Source organism: Manis javanica, chromosome 3 (assembly GCF_040802235.1).
Source record: "Manis javanica isolate MJ-LG chromosome 3, MJ_LKY, whole genome shotgun sequence".
Classification (NCBI taxonomy): domain Eukaryota; kingdom Metazoa; phylum Chordata; class Mammalia; order Pholidota; family Manidae; genus Manis; species Manis javanica.
Genome location: NC_133158.1, coordinates 22620103 through 22644095, shown reverse-complemented (window position 1 = coordinate 22644095; position 23993 = coordinate 22620103). Strand labels below are relative to the sequence as shown.

General features: G+C 36.0%; 1 protein-coding gene and 1 pseudogene across 3 annotated transcripts in view; one reads left to right on the top strand and one right to left on the bottom strand.

Annotated features, from left to right (window-relative positions):
- Nucleotides 1–23993, bottom strand: part of CNTN6 (contactin 6) — a 272282-nt gene that overhangs the window by 149745 nt on the left and 98544 nt on the right. For 2 of the 3 annotated variants that reach the window (XM_037019376.2, XM_037019377.2), the window contains exons 3-4: nucleotides 5924–6050; nucleotides 244–419 (exon numbers count right to left, since the gene is read on the bottom strand). In XM_037019376.2, the coding sequence (XP_036875271.1) occupies nucleotides 244–419; nucleotides 5924–6050 (303 nt within the window). The remainder of the gene's footprint in view (nucleotides 1–243; nucleotides 420–5923; nucleotides 6051–23993) is intronic. The other variant, XM_073230945.1, reaches the window with a different exon arrangement.
- Nucleotides 11009–11426, top strand: LOC118972564 (ADP-ribosylation factor-like protein 2-binding protein pseudogene; annotated as a pseudogene).

Sequence of the window (23993 nt, the reverse complement as noted above, 5' to 3'; positions counted from 1 at the left end):
TTTCTAAATATAATTTACAAAATACAGTAACATTGATATTTTCTTCTTTGTTTGAAGCTGATTTTGACTATCCCCAGGAGTCTGGATTCACAAAATACACACTGTTAAAACCTTTCATCTCCATAAATTAATCACTCTCAAAGAACAGATGATTGGCAAATTTGGATTTTTTTCTAATGTAAATATGATAAAAATACTATGTTTTCAGAAACACAGGGATTATAAGTTTTTCCACAAACTCACATGCAAATTGGAGCTTTGCCTTCTGACTCAGAATTGTCCCCAGAGGGTTGGTGGCCAGGCACTGGTATGTGCCAATATCTTGATCTGTGTTGGGGCTACTGATTGCCAAACTGCCTCCATCCAACCTGTAGTGATAACTCATGGTAAAATCAATATCTGAGCCATTTTGCTTCCACCTTCAAGGGAAAAAAAATCAAATTATGTTTATAAGTATACAGAGTTGACCACAATTTGTCTTAAACAACATGCAGTTGTAATTCCTCAGACCATTTAAAAATAAAACAAAACAAAACATGGAGCTAATCCTACCAGTGTCACCAAAGATGACTATCTTCATAAGCTCAGTGATATCAATAGCTAGTTATTTGAAAAATCTACTCTTTACAAATTATAAACATTCACCTAAGTGTGTATAAGAGGCCACAGAATCTTGACATGAGAAATAAAAATTAAACATTCAGTCAGTAATACTGGCCATTCTATTCCTTTAGTGACTTTTCAGATAATATACACCATCCCTGAACACCCACAACTGATAGCTGCAAAACTGAATGCCAAAAATGATTTAGAGACAGAAATCCAACAAGGGTATATTACAAATGGTACCAAAAAAATCAGCAAAGATTTTACAGTGCCAATTTTGGGCTGGTAACAATAATAAGCTGAACATTAAAAAAAAATAATGGTCTCTGTTAGTCTCTTATTTGGGAAATTAATCATACTGAAAATATTTCAACAGTACTTAGAAATGCCAAGCTAAAATTATCCTTCAACAGAACAAATGCAGTTTGAGAGTTTTTTACTTTAGGTAGCAAAAGTCCCTTGGCTTTACCTATTAGTCAACAATCCATTAGTATATGAATTAAGTAGCAGAAGGGTCATACGGTTATATTTTCAAAAAGAAGCAGAAGATGTTTTAGAAATTTCATTTGGTCATTTTAAGATGAATGAATACCCAGTAATTATCTCTAAAGGGACCCACTTCTCTGTCCTTGTACTCCATAACTTTCATCAAAATATCTAGACATTTTAAAGTATGAATATGGCATATTCAATGAGATACAATCCTAGGGCACAAGCTGTGTATAGTCATATAATCATTTACTAAAAGACGTTTAAAAATAACAAATTAAGACAACCAGTCATTTAGAAAAACAAGTGAGAAGAAAGCCTTTCTTGTGGAATGTAGCCAATTTCAAAACAATACATTTTTAGGGTTTATGCCAGCTTTGCTATAATTCTTCCCTTCATAGTGAGATCATATTAAAAAATATTTTGGTGGGGGTGGTTAATTGTAAGATAGGAATGATATTTTACAAAATTATTCCAAATGGCATTTAGTTTTTAGGAGCATTTTGAAATGTCCCACAAAGAGAGTCTGGCAAATGTCTACCATTGTAGAAAATATGTAAGGACTTAGGTAATAATCCTCCAGCCTAATAAAGATGAGAAGTGATCAGGCAAATGTTAAATCAATTAAAGGTTTTGAATGTACTCTTATCACTTTTAAATTATTTAGACAATTCTTTTAATAAAAAGGAAGTTGAAAGACAGCAGTCCAAACTGGTACATTTCCTTTGCTTGAACTGTCAAATTTTTCTTAATAGAGAAATTTGTATAGATTTTTGTTGCCAATCTTAGAAGAAAATGTAGAAAGCTTTTCTTTCTTTATGCCTGTCACAAGACCCTGCAGTATTCCTGCCAGCACTGTGATGCTGTCTTCTTAATTTGCTTACAGGGCACAATCTTTTGTCCTCCATGTTCTCTTTCATTTTTGAAGCAAAGGATACATTGCACTTAGTTTGCCAGCTCTCTTTAATTTTGGAATCAATCGCTGAAATAACTGCTGTCATCATTACATGCTTCTAATTAAGCTAGGTAATTGTTTTGCAACACAAATTCAAAGTTGTTGGCTTAACTGCAGCAAATGAATTTTTCACAGTACCCTCATAATCATTCTAGTCACTATGGCACAATGATTATTAATCTATGCATATAGATCATGGGTTCAACTTCTGGTATGGGTTTTATCCTAATTAATGTGTTTAAATCAATGGAAAAATGGTATTAATGGACTCAAGTGATTGTTATACATATGTTGATAGGATTGCATACCCAGGAGCATTTTCTAAGATGCAAACTAGGAAATATGATTTAAATGATTATTTTAAGCATCTGTATTAATATTATATTAATTCCAGGAAACACAATGGATTTGAATTAAAACCTTGACCTTTTGCTGGGGAACATCCTTCACTATTAAGTACTTAAATCCTATATCAAGAATATAATGGCTGGGGCTCTGTTTGCTATCCTTAGATAACACAGGGTTATGTGTGTGTCACCCTTTACAAAACTGGACCTTGCTTTAGAATTACATGGAGTGCTTGTTAAAAATATCTATTTCTGGGCCCATCCCTAAACCTCTGAAGAAGAACTCCAAAATCTAAAATTCTAAGTCTCTCTAGGTGTGTAAGGCACTGTGACTTTGATACCATTGCCCTTTGGAAAGACTCCTAGGTCTACCTTTGAACTTCTATTGCTGTGCATCCTTGGATTTCTCCAGAAGTCATATCTATCAATTATAAGATTTGCATGATAATATATATCCTGCTTTATTGCATGGGATTATTAAGAAGGCCAAGTGAGGAAATGAATGAAAATATGAGGGCAGAGAGACTACTGCTATGATTTTCAGTTAAAGATACCCAGAGCTTATCCAGACTCAGGGATATCTTTATGAAAGGTAAGGTTAGAGTACACCAAATTACAGAAAGGTGCCTCCTTTTGTGACGAGGTCAAGAGGCGATGTGTAACCTCTATGACATTCAAAGACCTTTTTCTGATAAAGAGTGAATCCTATGTAGAAATCATTTATCTGTGTGATGCTTCATTTTCCCAAATAAAATATATATTCTGAGCTGGAACTCAGCTCATTGCTGTTTTAGTATCCTAGACTTAAGCAATCCTACCCAGTGACATCTTTGGTTAATCCATTTTCCTTTCCTTTGCAAAGCTTCCTAGATAGACTTTAATTCTCATGTGTCATCCAGTCATTAGATGAATAAAGAACAATCTTTTCCAGGTGAAAATTTTGCCCGAAGTTGCCTAATATTTCTATATTCTGTTGCTTTCACTGAAATCCTGTTTGTGAAGGTGTTTACTCCACTGGAAGTGTCTTCAGAGAAGTTGCTTTTAAACTGTTTTCAAGGCTCTGCTTTAGATATTGCTTATGTCCCCCAGGGGTGAGATTTAATTTGCTAAAGAGAATTTACTGAAAGAAAACATCTCAAATCAAGCACACCATGACTTTATGGTTAAGAAAGCTGAGTCCACAAGAATAAAATGATGATTCCAAGGTCACAAATGGAAAGGCAGAACTGTAACTAGAGACTGTAATTCTAAGTTTTAATCCCAGGCTCTTCTGTATGGCTTTCTACTATATCCAAATAACCCCAAAGACTGTTAGAATCTGTATCCTAAGGATTTTTCCTTCAGTTTCACACATACATATACACACAACCCAAGGTGAATATGGTTATAAGTGAGGTTTTTAAAAATTAAATTTAAGTTATAAAGGGTTATAGTAAAACTAAAATTTCACATTTTGTTGCTAATATGAATTATCTGTAATACCTCTGCCCTTTGCTTTATTATCAAAGATATTGGGTCTGAGTCTGACATTTAAACCTTAAAAACTTAGTCTTTTCTCATTCTCTTTCTAAAGCCTCTTGTCTATGAGTATTTTATACTATAATATTAATAGATGAGCTAAACCAGGTTATAAGGATTGGAAATAAAAGCTAAATTACCTGTCTTTAGTCTCCAAATTTACAAGTATCTTAGAAACAGAAGCCATTCAACAACATTGGAATTTGTAGTCTCTTCAGTCAGAGTATTTCTTCATAGATAAAACTAATTAGTGAGATATCATGAGAACCACTGTTTTATATATTTCTGCCTGTTACAAGCCAATAGCTATTCTTATATAAGTACACAATAGATTAGCAGTTTATTTTCCTTATACTCAGCAAATATTTCTTATTTCCTAATGATTCATATATTGTATCTATTCTCTAACAAACCCTATTAACCTTAATGATAATCAAATTAGTTCTCAAAAATAAATCAGGTATTTCTGAAAATTTTTCAAATTTTCATATTAATCAAATACATGTTAGTCAAATTTTTATATATTTAACCATATGCTAAATTAAACAAGACAGCTCATTATTTAAGGAAAACAAACAAACCCTAAAATGGGTGAACCAGTTTGTAAAGTGAATGATGTTCACCTAGCACACGGGCTTCACGGGTTTGAGTATGCTAAAGATAAGGAAGCTTTAGTAAGTATAATGAGAAGACATAGATTCTCAGCTCTTTTGTTGTAAAAAAAAAAGCTGCTGAAATTAGCTCAACAAAATACAAGATAAGAGAGAGTTATCTTTAGTTTTGTGCATTTAAGTCATTTAGCTAATTAATCTAGATAATTTTAAGATCAAGTAATTTTATATATAAATATGGTATTTCTAATACAATATAAAATGTAGGCAAATCCAGCTTATTTTGCAAAAATGGTCTTAAACTTTTGTATGTATTGATTCATCTTCACTGCCAAAAATGAAGACTTTAAAAATCCAAAGTTACACTAGTAATTTTAATGCTTATTGGCTTTTTCTTTTATTCACACTGCATATGTAGTTCTTACCAACAAAGCATCCTTATTATTTATACAAGCATAATATATACACGTATTTTTAAAATGTGAATTCCACCCACAATGTGAATCAAATTCTGCCTCTATTGCAACCTTGTAAGAACAAAACCATTACCGATCCTTCCTCCCTATTATTCTATAAGTAATGTGTGAGAAACAAATAACAATTTTTTTCTACCTGCAAATAATAATAAATTATTTTTCTGCCTTAGCAGGTTACATAGCTGTATTCAAAACATTTTTCTAAAAGCAGTGCTTTTGGATGAGGGGACATGCTAGTAGAGTCAAGGAAATTGAGCTGACAAAATAAAAGTTTCCATCTTGTTTAATTCCTTTTAGGGAAGCACTGTCATAGTCGTTGCACATGAGGTGACTGAGACAGCAGCCCCAAACTGGAGGGAGGGAAGTGCAAAATGAGCTTGTTCTTTAAAGTATTTCACAGTGGGGAAATACAACTTTTCCTTCCCTTTCCTATCCGGCCCTTTCCCTTTATTTTCATTAATTCTTCCTGTGTTACTGTGGTTCTTTCTTCCTTTCTATTTTTCCCTCCTTTCCTCCTTCTTGCTTCCTTCATCTCTCCCTCCTTCCATTTCTCCCTTTCTTCCTTTCCCCCTACCTCAATTCTAACCACAACATAGTACTGCACAGCATCAATCTCCAGAATATCCATTCTGAGCAGTGCTGGTCAATAAGACACAGCCATTTTAGTGGTTACCTAGGGACGTACTTAGTACTGGAAATAGTGGGGTAGTTAACTGCCTGCAAAGTGGCATGTGCGAACACACTGGGATGCTGGACATGCATATATCTTCATCTGAGTGATGGGCATAGAACTGTACACTTATGTAAAAATCCACTGAGCTGTATGTCTAAAATTAGGTCACCTGAAGCACTTTATTGTGTCTATGTTTTACATCAAAGACAAACTAAAAAGCAGTGTGGTGCCCAGAAGCAGGGTGTTACCTGTAATGGGGCGAAGGGGAACCATTAGCAGCACAATTCAGGATGATTTCAGATTTTGATAAATCCAAAGGAAAAATGACATCTTGTGGTTCTTGGGTAAAAATAGGGCGGCTCAAAAGACGATCATCTGGAAAAAGAAAAGGATAACACATGAAAACACCTGGCCCTGCTATGAATGCAAGCCTGTATTAGACATCAAGTTGATACACAGTTTTTAAAAGTTTCTGTTTTTGAAACAATCTCAAATATATAGAAAATGTTGCAGGAATGGCATTAAGACATATTTTTTCTAAACTGTTTAGAATAATTTTGCAAAGGGATGACCCATCATCCTCCCAAATTCATTTCTACTTCCTACAAATGTCATTCTTGTATATAACCAGAACTTAGACATCAAAATGAAGAAATTTATATTGACTCAGTACTGGTATCTAATCTTCAGACCCCATTTCATCATTATTTCCTAATAAAATCCTTTAGACCAAAAGGATTCAGTCAAGAATCACAGATTTTATTTAATTGTTATGTTTTTTTTTTTTTAGTCTCCTTCAATGTGGAAAAATTCCTAAGGCCTTCCTTGATTTTCCTGACCTTAACACCTTCAAAGGCAGTAACTTGGTAAATTTTCACTCAATTTGTGCTTGTCTGAGCAGTCAGCAGCCACGGACAGAGTAGGCACCCTGGGAAGAAGCGGTATGCTGAGGGTTTAGGTAATAAAAGGGTCTATAGACTTTAAAAAACAATAATAAGACCAGTGAAAATTGGCTCTCATTTTTAAAAATTATCACCATGAAAAAGACTCTTCCCTACCCTCCAGAGTGGAATGACCACTGTCTTGCTCTCTGTCCCTCCAGCCTCCTCCACAACTGGGTGCAGCCCTGCATCTACCCTTCCATAATGACTAGATTCAGGGATGCTGTGCTGCATACTGCCTATCAGGTGGTGCAGGACTTCCACTTATCCCATTCCTGCTGAAGTTCACTTTGTCCACTTGATTAAGGCGCTGCCTGCCAGACTTCTCTGCTATAAAGTTGCTCTTTTTTTTCCTTTATAATTGATAAATTTTTGTAGTTAGGTACTTTGAAACAATATAGCAAATATACGCTTCCTCATTGAACATTTATATTTTTTATTCAAGCATTTCTATTAGCATGGTCTACTCTGACAGTATGGATCCATGGTTTCTTATTTTAATAAAAAAGTTATAATTCATTACTACTTATTTTGATGCTCCAATTTTTAATAGTTTGGTCTTCAGGAACCAATTCAAGCTGTCTTTTTGACATACGCCTACCATTCTTTGAACTCTTCCTTACTTTCTGGAACAAGAAAGTATTCCAGAATCATTTTATATTTCCCCTGCCAGTCATGGGTGTAGTCTTTTTTTTTTCTTTTCTAAGAAAATCTAAAATTATTCGAGAATGGTATTTAGAAACCATGATATGGATGCTAAGGGTACTTATGGTCATTGAAGTATTCTTCCTCTCTCAGTATGTGTGCATGGTTTTATGTATATATATATATATATATGCATATGTATATGTAGATACATATGAATACATGTAATTATGTGTATATATATATATATTTCTATAAATATATACATATATATGTATCCATAGTACATACCTCCAATTATCTATAGTGATCTATAGTGGGTTTTCTGATTTTTCTCTGTCCATATTTGTAGCTGTGCCTATTTAGGCTATGAGAACCCTGGTTTCCATTGGCCTCAATGTATTTATGCATTTGTTCAATCTCCTTGTGTATAAGTCATCTCCAATTATTGCCACCACTTTCTTCCCTTCTTGAAGATCCTCTACACCCCACAAGTTGTGACACATGCTTCCAGGCTTACTCCCACACTTGCTTTAATGCCACATGTTGGGCTGTCCTCTTCCTCCTTACATCAAGTTCTGACACTTTGTGGAGTCTCCCTCCTATGTGGATTTCCTGTGACTTTGGATACTCTACATGGTCAAATTCCAAAGTGGATAACTTTCTCACTTCCTTCAGGACCTCACACAGGAACACCACTTCCCTGGCCTCACTTTGCTTGCCTTCAATACGAGACTCCAGGCTTCTTCCTTCAGCACTCTCCTCAGCCTTCTCAGACTCCAATATTCTGTGCCAAGCAACCCCATGATGGACATGTCCTTCTTGCTTTGCTTGGGCTCTGCCACTTCACGTGGAGACAAGAGCCCTACTCCTTGCCCTGCATGGCTGTCTTTCCTACCCCTCAGAGTCCAACACCTCAGGCTGGGCTGCTTTGGCTTTCATTTTCCACATTCACATGGCTGTCTACCTTACTTAGCTCCATTTCTTGGCATTTGGACTGAATTGTTAAGAAAGGAAGGGAGGGAGAAGAGAAGGAAGTTTAGTTTTCATGTTTAAGGTGAAATTATGTGTGTGTGTATGTGTTTTAATGCACAAATGAAAAACACACAGCATAAACTTCATCATATTAAGACTTTATTTTACTCCTAAAACTCTAACAGAGGGACATGTAAGAGCATGGTCATTTCCTCTATATCAACCACATCTCTAGAGAATCTCAAAGTTAGTAGGTCTTTGTTAATTCTTCAAGCCAGACAGACTTCTTGCTTTGGAAAGACAACAGAGCTAGTGGCTAAGAGCATATGACCTTGAGTCAATGGACCTCAGCAGATTTGGGCAATTCTCAGGATCTTCATTAGTAAAATAGATAAATATGCATATCAGACAGCTGTTTTGAGATCTAATGATGTACTGCTTTTTAAAGTATACCACACTGCGGCTGGTACAAGTAAATGTGTAGTCATCATATCAGCACAATCACCACCATCATCACTGTCATCATCATCAGCATCCTTATTATTATTACAGACAAGGACACTGAAACCCAGTAGGTGGAATTATCTTTTCCAAATCCACCATCTGCTTTATGAGATAGCAAAAAATTAAACTTAGGTGTATTGATTCCCTCTTGAATGTTTTTTCCATCCACTCAGATCTACTTACTTCGCATTTTGTTCCAAAATATTTGCACCCAGGTAAAATAAATTATTTTATTAAATTTGTCTTAAATTGTAGTTTCAATAGACTCCATTATTGACCACAAGTGCAGACAGGCAGCAGTTTTAATTCTACCCTAGTCAGTTACTAGCTATATAATGCAAGACAAGTTCCTTAACTCTCAAGTGCAAAATAGAAATACTAGTCTCACATCTTTGTGTTGCTGTCAAGGCTGATTGAGAAACAATGGATTGAAGATGTAATACAGACTTTTCTTATCCAATACCTAATCAAATAGGCAAGAAATTACAAATACAAATAAATAAGTATGCAACAGAAATGAACAATTTCTGAATAAGAAAAGGGACAAATTCCAATGCCATTTAATTAAAAATGATCAAACAGAAAAAAGAACAACAAAAACTGGAGTATGAAGAGTTAGGCCATCCTCAGGAAGGTGAAAGAACTCTTGAGTCTGTATTGCTGTCCCAGGTCCCTATTAGATTTACTTCTAGAATGACAAATTTCTGAAAATTCTCATAATGACCTCCAATTCTGGACACAAGCAGATTTATAAGTACATGGACAGTGTACTTTAATCTTTTTCCTCTCTGGCTAAAGAGGGGGGCACAGGGCTTCTAGAAAGAACAGGGCTTCTGAAGCAGGGAAGCATCAATAATAAAGCTGACTATTTCACAGACTAAGAGCTTTATGACTATTCACTCACTAGGGAAAACCTTTTAAGCCCACTGAAAAACAATACAACAATGTATCACCCACTAAAAATCTTGCTACAAAACACCAAAAAAGCCTTTAAAATAGTCATCCCAGCTCTAATAAAGGCTCATATTTCCTCAATTCCACCATTCCTTCAGCCTTCAAACTGGAGCCAGGATGAAGGAAATGAACAGGTCCCTGATATTATGAGAAAAAAAGTTAATAAATACCTCTCTCTATAAAGGAATATGTGAATTATCCATACATAGTTCCTCAAGTATGAGCAAATGAAAAGAAACAGAAGGCTATGCAAATATATTGCAATAATAACAGTGAAAAATACAGCATGCCAAAGATAGATTAAATGCCCAATCTAGAAGAAGAAATAACTCAAGGAACCCTAGGAAATTTCTCAAAATTGTTTCATACTGTACAGTGAGAACATGAATTATAAAAATGTAATATAATTCAGTGGTAAGATTGAAAGAAAACAAATAACTAAACTCAATAAATTACAAGATTGCAAACTTAAGGATACAAACTATAACTGAATAGCATCATTAAATAACTAATAAGTCAGTTAGAATTAGAAACAAAACAGACACCTACTGAAAGTCAAATTACTGATGTAAAGGGAAGATTTGAGATAACTGTAATTAATGGAGTTGAAAAGCAAAGACAGTAAAGCAATTGAAAAAAAAACAGTCATGGATAAGAAAACTAGATAAAGATGAGCAAACATAAAGATCCTTGATGTCACTGAGACAGAATGAAATAAATGTATTGGCAGATTTCATCAAGAAGATTTCCTATAAATTGAAAGAACACACCTTGTCCTAGGGACATTTGAGAGAGAATACTGAACACCAAGGTATCTGTAAAAGTGACCCATCTTCAAAGTTAAAGACTTTATAAGATGACCAGGTTGAAACAGAATATCATCTAAAAGAGTGAAAGAAGAAAATCACATAAACTTCAGATTTTTAAACAACAGAAGACAATTAAAACAAAAAGTACAGCAGTCTGAAAAAAAAAAAGGGTGACAAAACTATCATCAGCAAGATTATTACTGAAAGATATCCACCAAGGTATCTTTCAATATAATGGCATTCAACATTCTCTAACATTAAGAAAAAAACCCTCATGCAATATAACAAATGCTGATTCTTAAAGAAACGAGTGAATAATGGAAATTCATCCAGTTAAAAATGAACCAGAGCTGCGCGCGAAGAGAGGCCTGGCCGGCGCAGGGTCTCAGGGGACGCGTGGCCGCCCGGGGCCTGAGGCCGGCTCTGCCCGGCTGGGCCGCGAGCTTGCAGGTCTCTGCAGAGCACAGGGTGCCTGGGTCCGGGCTGTGGGCGGGGAAGGAGGCCGATGGGTGGAGGTGGCAGAGGAGGCGGCGCTGGACGCTCTAAAGAAGAGAGTTTCGCACTGTCCTTCTCTTCCGCCTCTGATGCAGAATTGGATGCTGTGTTTGGTTATTCAGAGGACATTATCATAGCCGACGAGATAAGGTTATTAGAGAAATTTCATGGACAAGTACTACCAGGAGTTTGAAGACACGGAAGAGAATAGTCACTTACACACCCATTTTTAAAGAATATATATCTCTTTGGTAGAGAGGTACACTGAAGACAGCCGCTGGAGTGGATTCCTGGATTTTTCCGGGAGGCCTTCACAACAACTTACAGAAAAAGAAGGCAGGCGACTGGACTTAAGCAGTGGTTTAGTGGTGACTTCTTTGTGCATATCATCTTTAATGTCAGCTTTCCAAAACAATCTGAGGCCCTAGGTCCCATCTCCAGGCAATGCAATCTTTTTGGATTTTGCCAGCCCAATAGACTAGGACAGGCTTTGCCTAATGATGACAGAATACACCTTGGAAAGACTGTTCTGCAACTCTTTGTTAATATTAAGCATTTATGGGTACAAAAGGAAAATTGCCTGACCTTCTGGGACCTATTTCTATTGAAACACCTTCTGTGTTCAGTTACCCCAGTACACCTCCCTGAGTAGACCTCTCTCTTAGGAGCTTCTGAGTCAGGCTCCTCTGGAGCAAGCCCCAGTCCAGCATTTCACCTGCCGGGATCCTTCCCCAGCTTACACGTTGGTGTGTCAGCATTTGGAAAACCCACCATTACCTACTTTCTTTGGCCCAGCAGGCTTTGCATATCCTGCCAAGGCTTTTTGTGCACTCAAAGCTTGTTACATGCATCAAAGTCTCAGTCCTCCAGCCTCAATGAGGTTTTTGACTGGGAGTATTTATTAGGATGTTACTCAAGCCAGCTGCCCATCTTGCAATTTCTGAAGCTCCTGTCACAGCTAATCTTGGCTGTAGGAATCAACTGAGAGAGATGTACTTAAAAAGCTACATGTTCCTATGCTCACATTTGCAGTCCTTCTATCACTGTTTTCTGCCAGTCCTGATGTAGTCTCACTGTTTCTAGAATTCTCTTTTAAGCGTTTTAAAAAATATATTTTTATAGATGAATAGACTAACCAAGTATACATAATCTTGGAAATTCCATGATTACCCACTTAAAGATCAAAGCATTATATGCTTTGTGCTTTTCAGTTACTAGTGGTATGAAAGCAGACATGCTTGCTGTGTTACCATTCCTATTTGACTGGGCACTAATGAATGTATGTTATGCTGGAAGTAGACTAAAAGGCATCCTTTTCTCATAGCATGTTGAGTGTTTATGAAGATGTACTAAAACTCTTTCTGTATAAATCAATTCATTAGGTTTTCTGTTGGGGTAGGGACAGTGCAGTCCCTTCCTTCGGTCAAAATCTTCCTACCAAGATGGGTGTTACACTGGTTTAGCTTAGCACAAGTAGGAGACAGCAAACAGCTTTACCAGTCATCTGTGCTTTGATTTAGTATGTCAGTGTAGTACAATGTTTGGCCAGAAAACATGGATATCACCTCTCTAGAAAGAAGAAAAACTTAGCAGTTCAATTCCCAATGTGTATCATAGATTTTTTTTTTTTGGGAAGTAGTAACAGCCTGTACTGACTTTTTGCTGTTCTGGTTTAAAAGCATGAGCTTTCGGCTGTGTTTTTCTGTAGTAATGTTAAATACATTTGTAACACGAAAAAGAAAAAAAAAGGAACCAATGTAGAGATCTCAAGAATGAAGGAGAAATAGGATGTGTATTTACTATATTGAAATATAAAAATAATACTTACGAATCATGTTAGTTTTAGTTATAGAACAGAATATGAATGCTATAAACTTAGGTAATGTAAAAACAATATAAACAGTAAAATGAGGGGTCGGTAAGGGTATATAAGTAAATATGTGTAAATGATAATATCTTTCATAGCAAAAGTTAATAGATTATATATGTCATAACTTTTAAAAGCATAATTACTCTGATGCCACTATTTTCTGTGCATCTTGTACTTTTAGAAAAAAGATAATATATGCATATATCTTTGTTGTCTCAAAACATTCATTAGAAATTCAATATTTTCTTCATTTTCACTGTGCTTTATTTTTACTTTATTAAACTACAATTTACTTGATGTTAAAAGTAGTATCTATGGTATGATCACATTTTTATAAAAGTATTTTTCTCTTTTTATGCATATATCTATCCACACATGAATCTACAGTCTCTATATTTATGCTAATAGAAAGATGGCTACAATTTTACCAAATTTAACAATTTTTATTTTGGGGGAGAGTTTTATTTGAGATAAGGGTTTTCATAGTTTGAGTGTTTAAAATGAACATGTATTATATTAAAAAATTAATTAATTTTTTTTAAATGAAAGAAAGGCACTGGAAGCAAATAAGTTGAGTTGTAATCTAATTTGTGATGATGGGGTCTTAATTGCTTTCCTGTTCTTTTTGTGATCTTTATGACTTTAAAATTTCCAACCACTCTCAGTCCCCCTGAAAGGAAAACAGGGATGAGACAAGGCACAGTAAGCCCCTAGCATAGTTTCATGCACAAAGGAGGCAGACAAGACATGTTAATTTATTTACCTTCTTTTACTTTCAGAGAAAACTACTGTTCAAATTTCATATAATCTAAATGTGGGGTATAACTTGATTTAGCAATATCTTACATTTGAGAGAGCGACCTGTGGTTTTCAAAGGACTTTTCCATATACCAATTGACAAATTAAATCCCTGTGGCACCTTTTGTGAGACACATTTCTATCCCATTTAATGGATGAAGAACTTAAGATTAATAGAATCAGGCATTTTCAAACAAACTTTGGCTTATTTTGGAAGACACAAAGGCTTGATCTTGGTGAATTCTCCTCAGCCAGTATTTTATTTATTTATTTATGTTTGTTATTATGAAAAATTGAAAAGCTTGAGTTCACATCAGTAAAAAGTCTAGCTTGTCAATTAATTGTTTGGTTTCTTTTGTTAGATTTTCTTCATACTGTAATGGAAGAATTAAATAATAGCCAACCTTTGTTGCTTTGTCTACACTGTCAGAAACCAAGGACACCATTGGTTTTTTTTTGTACAAGAACAGCTGAAAACATGTGACAATATGACATTAAAAGCAAATCAAAATTCTTTTTCAAGTACTTTTACTTAATAAATGTACTAGATTAGGAAGAGTGTTGGTATTTTGAGCAATAAGTGATTAAAATAATTGTATTGACAATACCTACTACTATAAAATCATGATTATTATGCTACTCTATAAAAAATGTTTCACTTGGCATTAATGGGAGAACTTTGCCATAGATGAACACTGAAAAATGAATACATTTAAATGATAAAAGAAAATCATACAATGTTACTGAAAATGCATGCAGGGTTCTGCCCCATTTTCTTCCTCTTTTATCTCCCATGAAATTAAAAAAAAAAAAAGAATCCTATGCTCTGACTCCAACATTGGATCAAACCTACCAGTGTCTAGAGTTCATTGTCACCCCCTGAATACTGAGAACTCTTGCTCACATCTAAGGTAATCACATTTTGGCATTTTTGAACAATCCATGAATGTCTTCATGGAGAATCAGCTCTTTAGGAATGAGTCCTTAAAGTCATGTTTGAGTAACTTTGTCCCATTCTTCTGGCCATGGTTAACTGGACTAAAGGAGAATATGACCTGCTGGGTTGCTGCGTCTCTCTCTCTCGACAATGTGAAATAATATTAAGAGATGGCAGTCTTTGATTATTACTTGCATAGAGATAAAGTTCAGGAATTAGAGCAGCCTTCTTCCATAAAACTCATGTATAGTTAAAGAATGCTAGTCTTTATGAAGACAGAGATTGAGACAGACAGGCAATAGAATGATGGAGACAAGGATAACTTTGTAAAGAGTGGCTTTATTCCCTGAGCTTTTTGATCCTCAATCCCAGATTCTAGTGAGACCTGACATTGGGTTACATGAGCCATCAACTGTATAGTTTCTGGTTTTTTTGCAAGTGAAAGAGCCTTGAGAAAGATTCAAATAAACAATAAAGGAAGACGAGTGTCTGCTGTTTTTCTCTCCAAACCACAGTGCAGACAAACTGGGCAGGCAACCAACTGTTCTCAGAAGTTTATCACAAACAAACTCCAGGACACAAAAAGGCCCATGTCTAAAGGAACACAGAACTAAAAGGCATATTATTCTATTACTTGAATATTTTACCTTCATTTTACTTGAATCTTATTGTTTGGGCATAGATAAATTTCAGGTTTCTCAGGGTAAGAGTGGAGGTGTACACATCACACCTGCATAGAAAGTTCCTGGAAACCTGGGGTTACAATCCTGTCCCTCCCGATATGTTTCCCTCTCCCAGACTTCTGGCACCACCAAAATGTCTTCTACTGAGTTCAATTTCTAAAATCATTTTTCAATTCATTAAAAACAGAACACACAAACACACACACAAAGAAGTGAAGTTTGATGCCTTTGTTTGGTTTTAGCAAAGAGGAAACTAAAACCAGTGTGTGTAACCAGTGTGATTGCCATGGCTTGGCTCTCAGGAGGGCCTGGCACTTCTGGTTTAATGGTTTATGGTCACCATCTTAACATTCTTAAAACTGGTACCCCTAATTCTGTGTTTTGTGTGTGCAATCCGATGAGTCTGAAGAACACTGAATGCTTGAGCCTTTGCCAGTGCACTGTGCCTCCTGCCACCACCTCCAGGCCTGCCTCCCCAGGACAAGCTCTTGGCCTTTTGTTCTCACCTCCCAGTGCCTCAGGCCCCTCCTGGACTCTGTTCCTCTCCTCCACCCAGCAGCACCTCCAGGCCCAGCTCACCCAGTGTTAGGGTGTGCTGTGAGCATGCTACCGTGTCTCAGGGTAGATCCCAGGGCCAGGTCTAGTCCCTATGCTGGGCTAGCAGCCCCAGAGCACGTTCATGGTGGGATGCTCTTTGGAGGTGATACTCTTGCCCACTCCTGCTCTAAGCATCTGGCAAATCCTGGCACAGAGAGTGCAAACACCTCTGAGGGTTGTCCATCTGCTGTGGAATGGAGATGCGGCTCAGGGTACAACATGTTAGTTGGGCACCCAGTGAAGGGCAGAACCTGGTGGCTGTGCTTGCATCTATTAGTGGAGAGAGGCCCTCAGGACCTGGAAGGGTTGGCCTCACTCAGCAAATATCCCCCTGCCTAAGGAAGAGTAACATTAAATAGCAAATAAAAATACCATACTGGATCAAGGGAGATATCATGGAAGAAAAGAAGTTTTATCTTTTAATATCTTTAACAGCAATTCTTTCCTGTTGTTTCACTTTGCAGTAGGCCCTGCAAATCATGTAAGCTAGTCCTGACTAAAGCTTACAGAAGTTGAATACCTTCCTCAAGGTCACACTGCTGATGATATTCCAGAGCTGGAACTCACACTGAGGTTTGACTCCAAGTCTAGGATTGGGCATACTGCAGTATATGCAATGGAATTCTGCGTACTCCCAGGACTAAAGAGCCTCTACCCTATCTTTCTTTCTGAAGCTTTATTTTCTTTCTATGCCTAAGTCTCAGCCCTAGTTTCCAAACCCAGTTACTTAGCTTGTTGAACTTTCCCTAGACTAAGGTCTATTAAAGCTTCTCCAAAATTTAAGCTCTATAAAAAGAACACTTTCTCTGCCCCACTCTCCCAAACTTCTTCACTATTCACCAATTTCTCTTGGTTTTCCGCGCAATTCACAAAATGTTAAAATAGAAAAAAAACAACAACAAAAAACAAACTCAGGGAACATTCCACCAAATTTACAGGTGAGAAAGAGTAATTCCAGGGAGGTGAAGTGCATTACTTAAGAATTAGAAGCAGACCAGAGTCTTAAATCTGACTGTAGATCTCTGAATGGGATTTCCACTATCTCTTGATATTTATTTAGCTAGTGAAGGGTTTTATACAGAGAAGATAGGTCAGGCTTATTTTTTAAGGGAAAGAAAAAAGAGAAAATAAACCTTATCAGCTATGTTGGGGAACAAAGAGGCTAAAAGTAGAGTGTAAAAATAGTAATGGGATTATTGCAATAATCCAAGTGGAGAGATACACCTTAAACAGAGATGGTGAGAGTGAGAATTGAAAGCAAATATGAAGAAGTGATTTGTCACTGGACTGGATTTGGGAGAATTATGAAGGGGAAAGAAAACAGTAAAGACGGATGAGGGATTTACTGTTTTTTTTAAATAGAGGAAAAAATAGGTGGTTTCGTAGTTAAAAAATATATATTAATTCAGGTTTGCAGATGCTGATTTTCATGGGAACTTGGGTCTCACAGATTTAGCTGTCCAGTAAATAGCTAGGTATCCTGATGTGGCTCTGCAGCGAGGGCTGGGGTAGAAAGACCAATTTTTAGAATTGCTGCCTTTAAATTCTCGTGATAAGAGAATTTTATTCTAGTAATGCTTTGATGGTAGTACAGTCTACAGATATATTTGAAATTATTTCAAAAGTATAGATTCCCGTGCTCATTGCAGCATTATATATGATAGCCAGAAACGGGAACAACCCAAGTCCTCATCAACCAATGAATGGATAAAGAAAATGTATATACACACACACACACACACACACATATATACACATGCACACACACACATATATAATATTAATCAGCCATAAAGGAAATACTGCCTTTTGTGATGACATGGATGAAATTTCAGGGCATTATGCCAAGTGAAATAAGTCAGACAGAGAAAGGCAAATGCTGTATGATATCACTTATATGTGGAATCTCTTTAGCAAACTAACTCATAAAAACAGAACAGACTGGTGGCTGCCAGGGGTGGGAATGAGGAAGAATCGGGGGAGGGGAAACAGGTGCAGGAGGTCAAAAGATATACACTTTCAGTTTTAAGATGAGAATAGATCTTGAAAGTTCTCATCACTAAAATAAATAAATAAATTGTTGCTATGCAATGTGATGAATGTGTCAACTAAACTTACACAATAATCATTTTACAACAGGTATATATATCAAATCATTACATTGTGCACCTTAAACTTACTTAGTGTTATATGGCAATTATATCCCAATAAAACTGGGGAAAAACATTCCAAATAGCTTTAACTTCAAGCGTTAGTTAGATTCAAGCTATACTTTGAAATTGGTATTCATTTTACAACCTAGATAATCAGCAACCCCCTTAATTCAAGACATCACCAAAGATCTGAAGAGGAGATTAACATATACCTGATAGTGGTCATGCTTGATGTTTTGTTCATACAATACACATTTAAGAAGATAATTCTTAATTGAGAAGCTACTTTGAACACAACAGAATCATTCTAGTTATTTTTATATAAGTTACTCTAGCAGAATGATCTAATGGTATACACATGGTGCAAAAGACCTAGATTATGTCAGTCCAGTCAGACATTGATATGACCTAGTGATTTGGAGGCTAAGCATTAAACCTGCCTGAAAAGTATATGACATAATGGATATGGCACACAGATCATAAAGTAAATCATAGTAATAAGTGTGCATTACCATATATTTCACAATCTGTTGATCTCTTCAGTTTAAAGCTAAATAAATAAATTCTATATCATTGCTTATATAGATATTGCCAGCACACAGTCATAAAGTCTAACATAAGTAAATTCAGCCAAACTCTATTAGCTCTGATTATGTGTCTAACCTTCTTTATTCACTGACAATGTAAAATAAACAAAAGAATTGCATTCAAGAAGCTCATAATCAAATAAGAGCAATTTGGTATACTGTAATTGCCAAGGACAAAGTTAAACTTACACATGAGTTATTTTATTTTATCCTTAGAAGAAATCTGTCAGGTAGGTTTTAATAGCCCCAATTTAAGGGTGAAGGAACTGAGATTTAAAGAATTTAAGGAACTTGCATAGTATCAAGCAGCTAGACAGTGGTAGAATCCAATGTTGAATTTAGGCGGTCTGACTTCAGAACCCACATTCTAAGTCACTATGATATATACTCCAGAAAAAGAAGCTAACATGAAAACAGTTAGCTAACTGTAATGTTACAGTATAAACATCATACCAAACACTTTTACTTGTAAGGGAGTCCAGAGAAGGAAGTAATTAATTCTTTCTAGAGGTTATAGAAGTGCAAAAGATGCATTATTTGAGTTGAGTGTAAAAGAATTAAAATGAGAATGACTTTGAAAGGGAAGGGTATAGGAAGGAAATTATAAGAATAGCTTGAATAAAGATATGAAAATATCTGACATTCAAAAAATAAATCTAGTCTGGAAGGTAGGAGAATGATGAAATAGGATAGAATGGTAGATTTAGAAAAGTTATGAAGAACCTTCAATGACATGACAGAGATTTGAACTTGATATGTAAACAGTTAGAAAACATGGAAATGTTTTTAGTTTTTAATCAGGAGGAAGACGGTGCTTATATCTACTAACTGGAGGAAGCATAAGGGAAGAGAAACCAAAGATCAAGGAGATTATCAAACACTTGAAAACACTGAGATAATTGGGGCATTGTCAGTAGGAATGAAGAGAATGAGAACAATGTGAGAGCTATTCTGAAATGTTTAGAGACAGTATCAACAGAATAGATTAGCTGATTTGATGTGAGAGATGAGGCAAAGTCATTTTGAGAGCTCATTCTGAGCTAGCTATTATGGATGAATGCAAGAATGCATTATGTTGAAGTCCTTAACTGTTAAAGGAAAAAAGGAGAAAGATGAGGGCAGTGAGGATGAAAGGAGGTGAGTAAGTAGATACAAATTTGATTCATTTTTCATTCATTTATTGAACAAGCATTTATTTGTGAGCTTACCGTGTGTGAGAAATACCTTTGGGTCCAGAAATATGGCAGTGAAAAAAACTGCTAAAATTACTGCTCTAATGGAGCTTGTATTTTAATCGGGGGAGGCACAAAATAAGTCAACAGGTAACATGGTACATGAGGTGGTTTTAAGAGCTGTGGAAAAAAATACAGGAGTTAGGAATTCTGGGTTGAAATGAGGTGTTATTTTATAAAATGAGGTAAAGGAAGATATTACTGGTCTGGTAACGTTTGAACAGGGATCTAAAGAAAGTGGGAAATAGGACATGCATTAAGAAAAAAATTTAGGAGCAGCAAGTTCAAAGGCCCCATGGGCTTCTTTTAGGCATCCTACTAAAAATATCTAAGGGGCCATTCAATATGTGAGTTTATACATCTGAACCATTCAATATGTGAGTTTACAGGTCTGATGTTCTGAGGACAGTATATATTTAGAGTCATCAAAATAAGAATATGTATAGTAGAGGTCCAAAAATTGAGCCTTAAGTCACAACAACATTTAAAGATCAGAACAGTGAGAACCAGTAAAGGGACTGAGGAAGAGTGGCTAATGTTGTAGGGGGTGTCCTAAGACAGTAATGACCTATGATCTAAAATTAAAGAAGCATTTAAAACAGGAGAGAATGGTCAGCTTTGCCAAATAGGGATTACGGGCCAAATCAAAGGAGGGAAAATATACCATTGGATTTAGCAATGTAGAGATCACTGAAGACTTGACAAGAGTTGTAATGGAGTATGAAACCCGAAAGGAGTGTGGTCAAGGAGCAATGTGAAGAGAGGAATTGGAGGCAGTCAGTATGAAAACAATTACAAGTTTTTCCATAAAGGAGTCCAGAGAATTAGGATAGTGTTGGAGAAGGATGCAGGGTCAAAGATACATTTTGTTGAGACAAGAAATGGCACCATATTTGCATGCTTCTGGGGTTGATTCAGTAGAGTGAGAACAAAGGATGCGATGGAGAGAAGATACCTGGAGGGATGATCTTGAGTACATGACAGAGGAGGTATCTAGTACACTATGTAAGTGACTCGCCTAAGAAAGAAAGATCTCTTCCACAGTAAGAGGAGGATAGTAAATAGAGACAAGAAGAAAGTATACTGATACACATGCGATTGAAAGCATGTTAAAAACTATCTTCTGACTTTTCTCCTTAGTTTCTTAGGAAGGAGGAAGGAGTATTTTGAGCCAAGATAAATAATGAGAGAGGAAGAATAGGAAGTTTGAGAATGAAGTGAATAGAGTTATATGACAAGATATATCAGGAAAGTTTGAAAGATTTCAAAATGGACGTAAAGAGATTACTTCATATCCTGCCCACTTTTTTTGGGTTAACTCAGCCTTTCAATGGATTTTATGTATTTTACAACAATGTAAGGGAGAGAAAATTATTAAGAATGCAAATGATTCTTAACCATTGAAATGTAAATGAATTGTATACAGTGGAATTGGTTTTCTCTTTTTCTGTAGTGGATAAACCAGGTTTTTGTTTTGCCTTGTTTTTTAGTTAACAGCTTCCTTGAGATATAATTTACATACCTGCAATTTTGCCATGCTCAACCATTTGCATGTATTCCTAAATTTGTTTTACCATTCCTTATCAGTTGTGCATGCTTGAAATTCTACCTTAAACAAGTTGCAACATTTTACTGGTACCCGTATTAATTAATTTGTTGAATAAAATCTTTCAGATGGGTTAATTTATATTTGTTTAAGATTCATGATTTTGCTGTTTAAAAAAATATCATTAACACATTTTAAATTTGAAGAGCCACAGGGACTCACAGATGTAGAATCAGTAGCTAGCAATAAACAGCACTTGAGGCAGAACTGGGTGGCACTGTGTTATAAAAAATTAGTGACAATATGGAATTGAGTAAAAGGAAAACTGAACTTGGAAGACCATGGGGCACCAACATCTGTGAAATTGACAAAAGAGAGAAAAGAATCAAAAAATCCTGTGGAAGAGCTATATGAGAAGTTGAGACTATTTTACAGGATCATTGTATTAGTTTTCTACTGTGCCATAATAAATAACCTCAAGCTTAGTTAGTGGCATAGAACTACACAAATTCATTCTTACAGTTCTGTAGGTCAGCATTCCAAATGGGTCTCATTGAGCTCCATCCCCTTCTTGTAACTCAGAGTACAAGCGTTTTCCTTACTTTTCTCCAGCTCCTCACAGGCTGCCTGTGTTTTTTGGTTTGTGTACCCCTTTTCTCATCTTCAAAGCCAACACAATACATTGGGTCCTTCTCACATCAAATAATTCTGACTATTTCTCAATAGTCACATTTCCTCCTATTTTTCTGTCTCTGTCCCTTGCTTTTAAGGACGCTTGTGATTACATGGGGCTCATCGAGATAATCTGGGATAATCTCCCTGTTAAGATTAGCTGATTGGCAACCTGAATTCCATCTGCAAACCTAATTCCCCTTTGCCATGTAATCTAGCATATTCATATGTTCCGGGATTAGAACATGGACAACTTTGGGGCCATTATTCTGTTGGTCATACCGAGCATATGGGAGGCCGAGAAAAGTGAGATTTGAATAGAGGATATAGTTTAGATTGTCATACATTAGAGAGTAATAATGAAAAAACAAGAACAACAAAACATTGCATTTGTCATCAAGAAATCTCTTATCTTCTTTAGGAGAAATTTCATTATCAAAGTGAAGATGAATTGAGACATAAAGGCCAAGTTTAAGGTTAATTGAAGATTAAAGGAAAACTACAGCAGGGTGTGTAAAATACTCTACAAAGAAGTCAGATGGCAAAGAGAAAGAGAGAGGGAAGAAGAAACCACAACAGGGCCTAGAGAGGCTGTTTGGATGTGTTTCATTTTTGATCATTTATATTTTTAGGATGAAAGGGACAAGCCTTTTTGTAGGCTGAAGCTAGGGACTAACTGAGAAGTAAAGTCAGATTCTCTCTTTTGAACTTGTGGGTCTTTGACCCTATTACTTCCCCAATTTAGAACATTTCAACATTAACCTTTGAAAAATAACAGCATGCTGCCAAGAACACAAAGCACCGAAAGTCACTTTCCTAAAATGTCCCAGAGTGAAGATGTTAGAAAATCCTACAAAACCTATTACTATCATTGAGTTATTACAGTGGCCCCACTGGTTGCTCTCTGAGATAAGATTGTGCCTGCTTGAATGGCATTGATTTCCATGTATACACCAATAATAAACTGAAAGGAAAACATTTGGAAAAAGAAAAATAAATGAGAGTGGTTTAGAGAAAACCACTCTAAAAACCTGAGAAGAGCAAACATAGATATGTACCCCAAATGTACATTATTTGATGATAACAGACATAATTTTGGTAACACAGTATCACAAGTAAGCATGCTGATCCATCAGTCCTGCATCATGCTTACTGTCAACATGAATATCTTAATGAAATCAGTGGATTGGGCGCTAAACGTTACCCAAGCAGCCTCCTTTGGAAAGCTAAGACTATATCTCATTCCCATATATGCCATCTATGCCTTTCTACTTTCTCGAGCTGATTTCTCTCATTCCAGTCATGTACTTCCCCTGCCCTCTGTGCCATGCAAAAATGCCACCAAATTTGTCAGGAAGGATTTGCCCTTTGTGAAACTAGCCTGATTAAGTTTTATCAGCTCATATCTTTCTGGATGTTTGGTAACCTCATTCCTTATTACTGTCTCAGAGATCTTGCCTACAGCCAAGGGCAGATCTCCTCATTTATAATTTTCTGGTTTTTTCTCAGCTCTTTCTTCACATGGATTGGAGTGAGGTATTTTTGTTTTTGTTTTGACTCTGTCTTCCTGTAACTATGAAACATTCTTGCTAAGGTTTCCTCATTTTGGTTTAAAGTGTATTTATTTAGAAATAGATTCATATTTTTTTCCCAATTTGTCACAATGAAAGTTTCTTAAAAATTAAAATTATTGGTCAATAAAACCCTCTCATACATTTCCTGTTCTTCCCAATGTAAATTTTTCTTCTCAAGAAATGTTCCATGAAAAGTCGATGAATACTTACTCTTTATTTCTTTTGCTACATCAGTTTAAACTTCATAAACACCATAATTACAGTAGACCAAACTCAAATATGAAATAAGAAAATGAAATAGCATCCTCTGATTCATTACGCTATATTGTCTTCTTCCCAATATAAA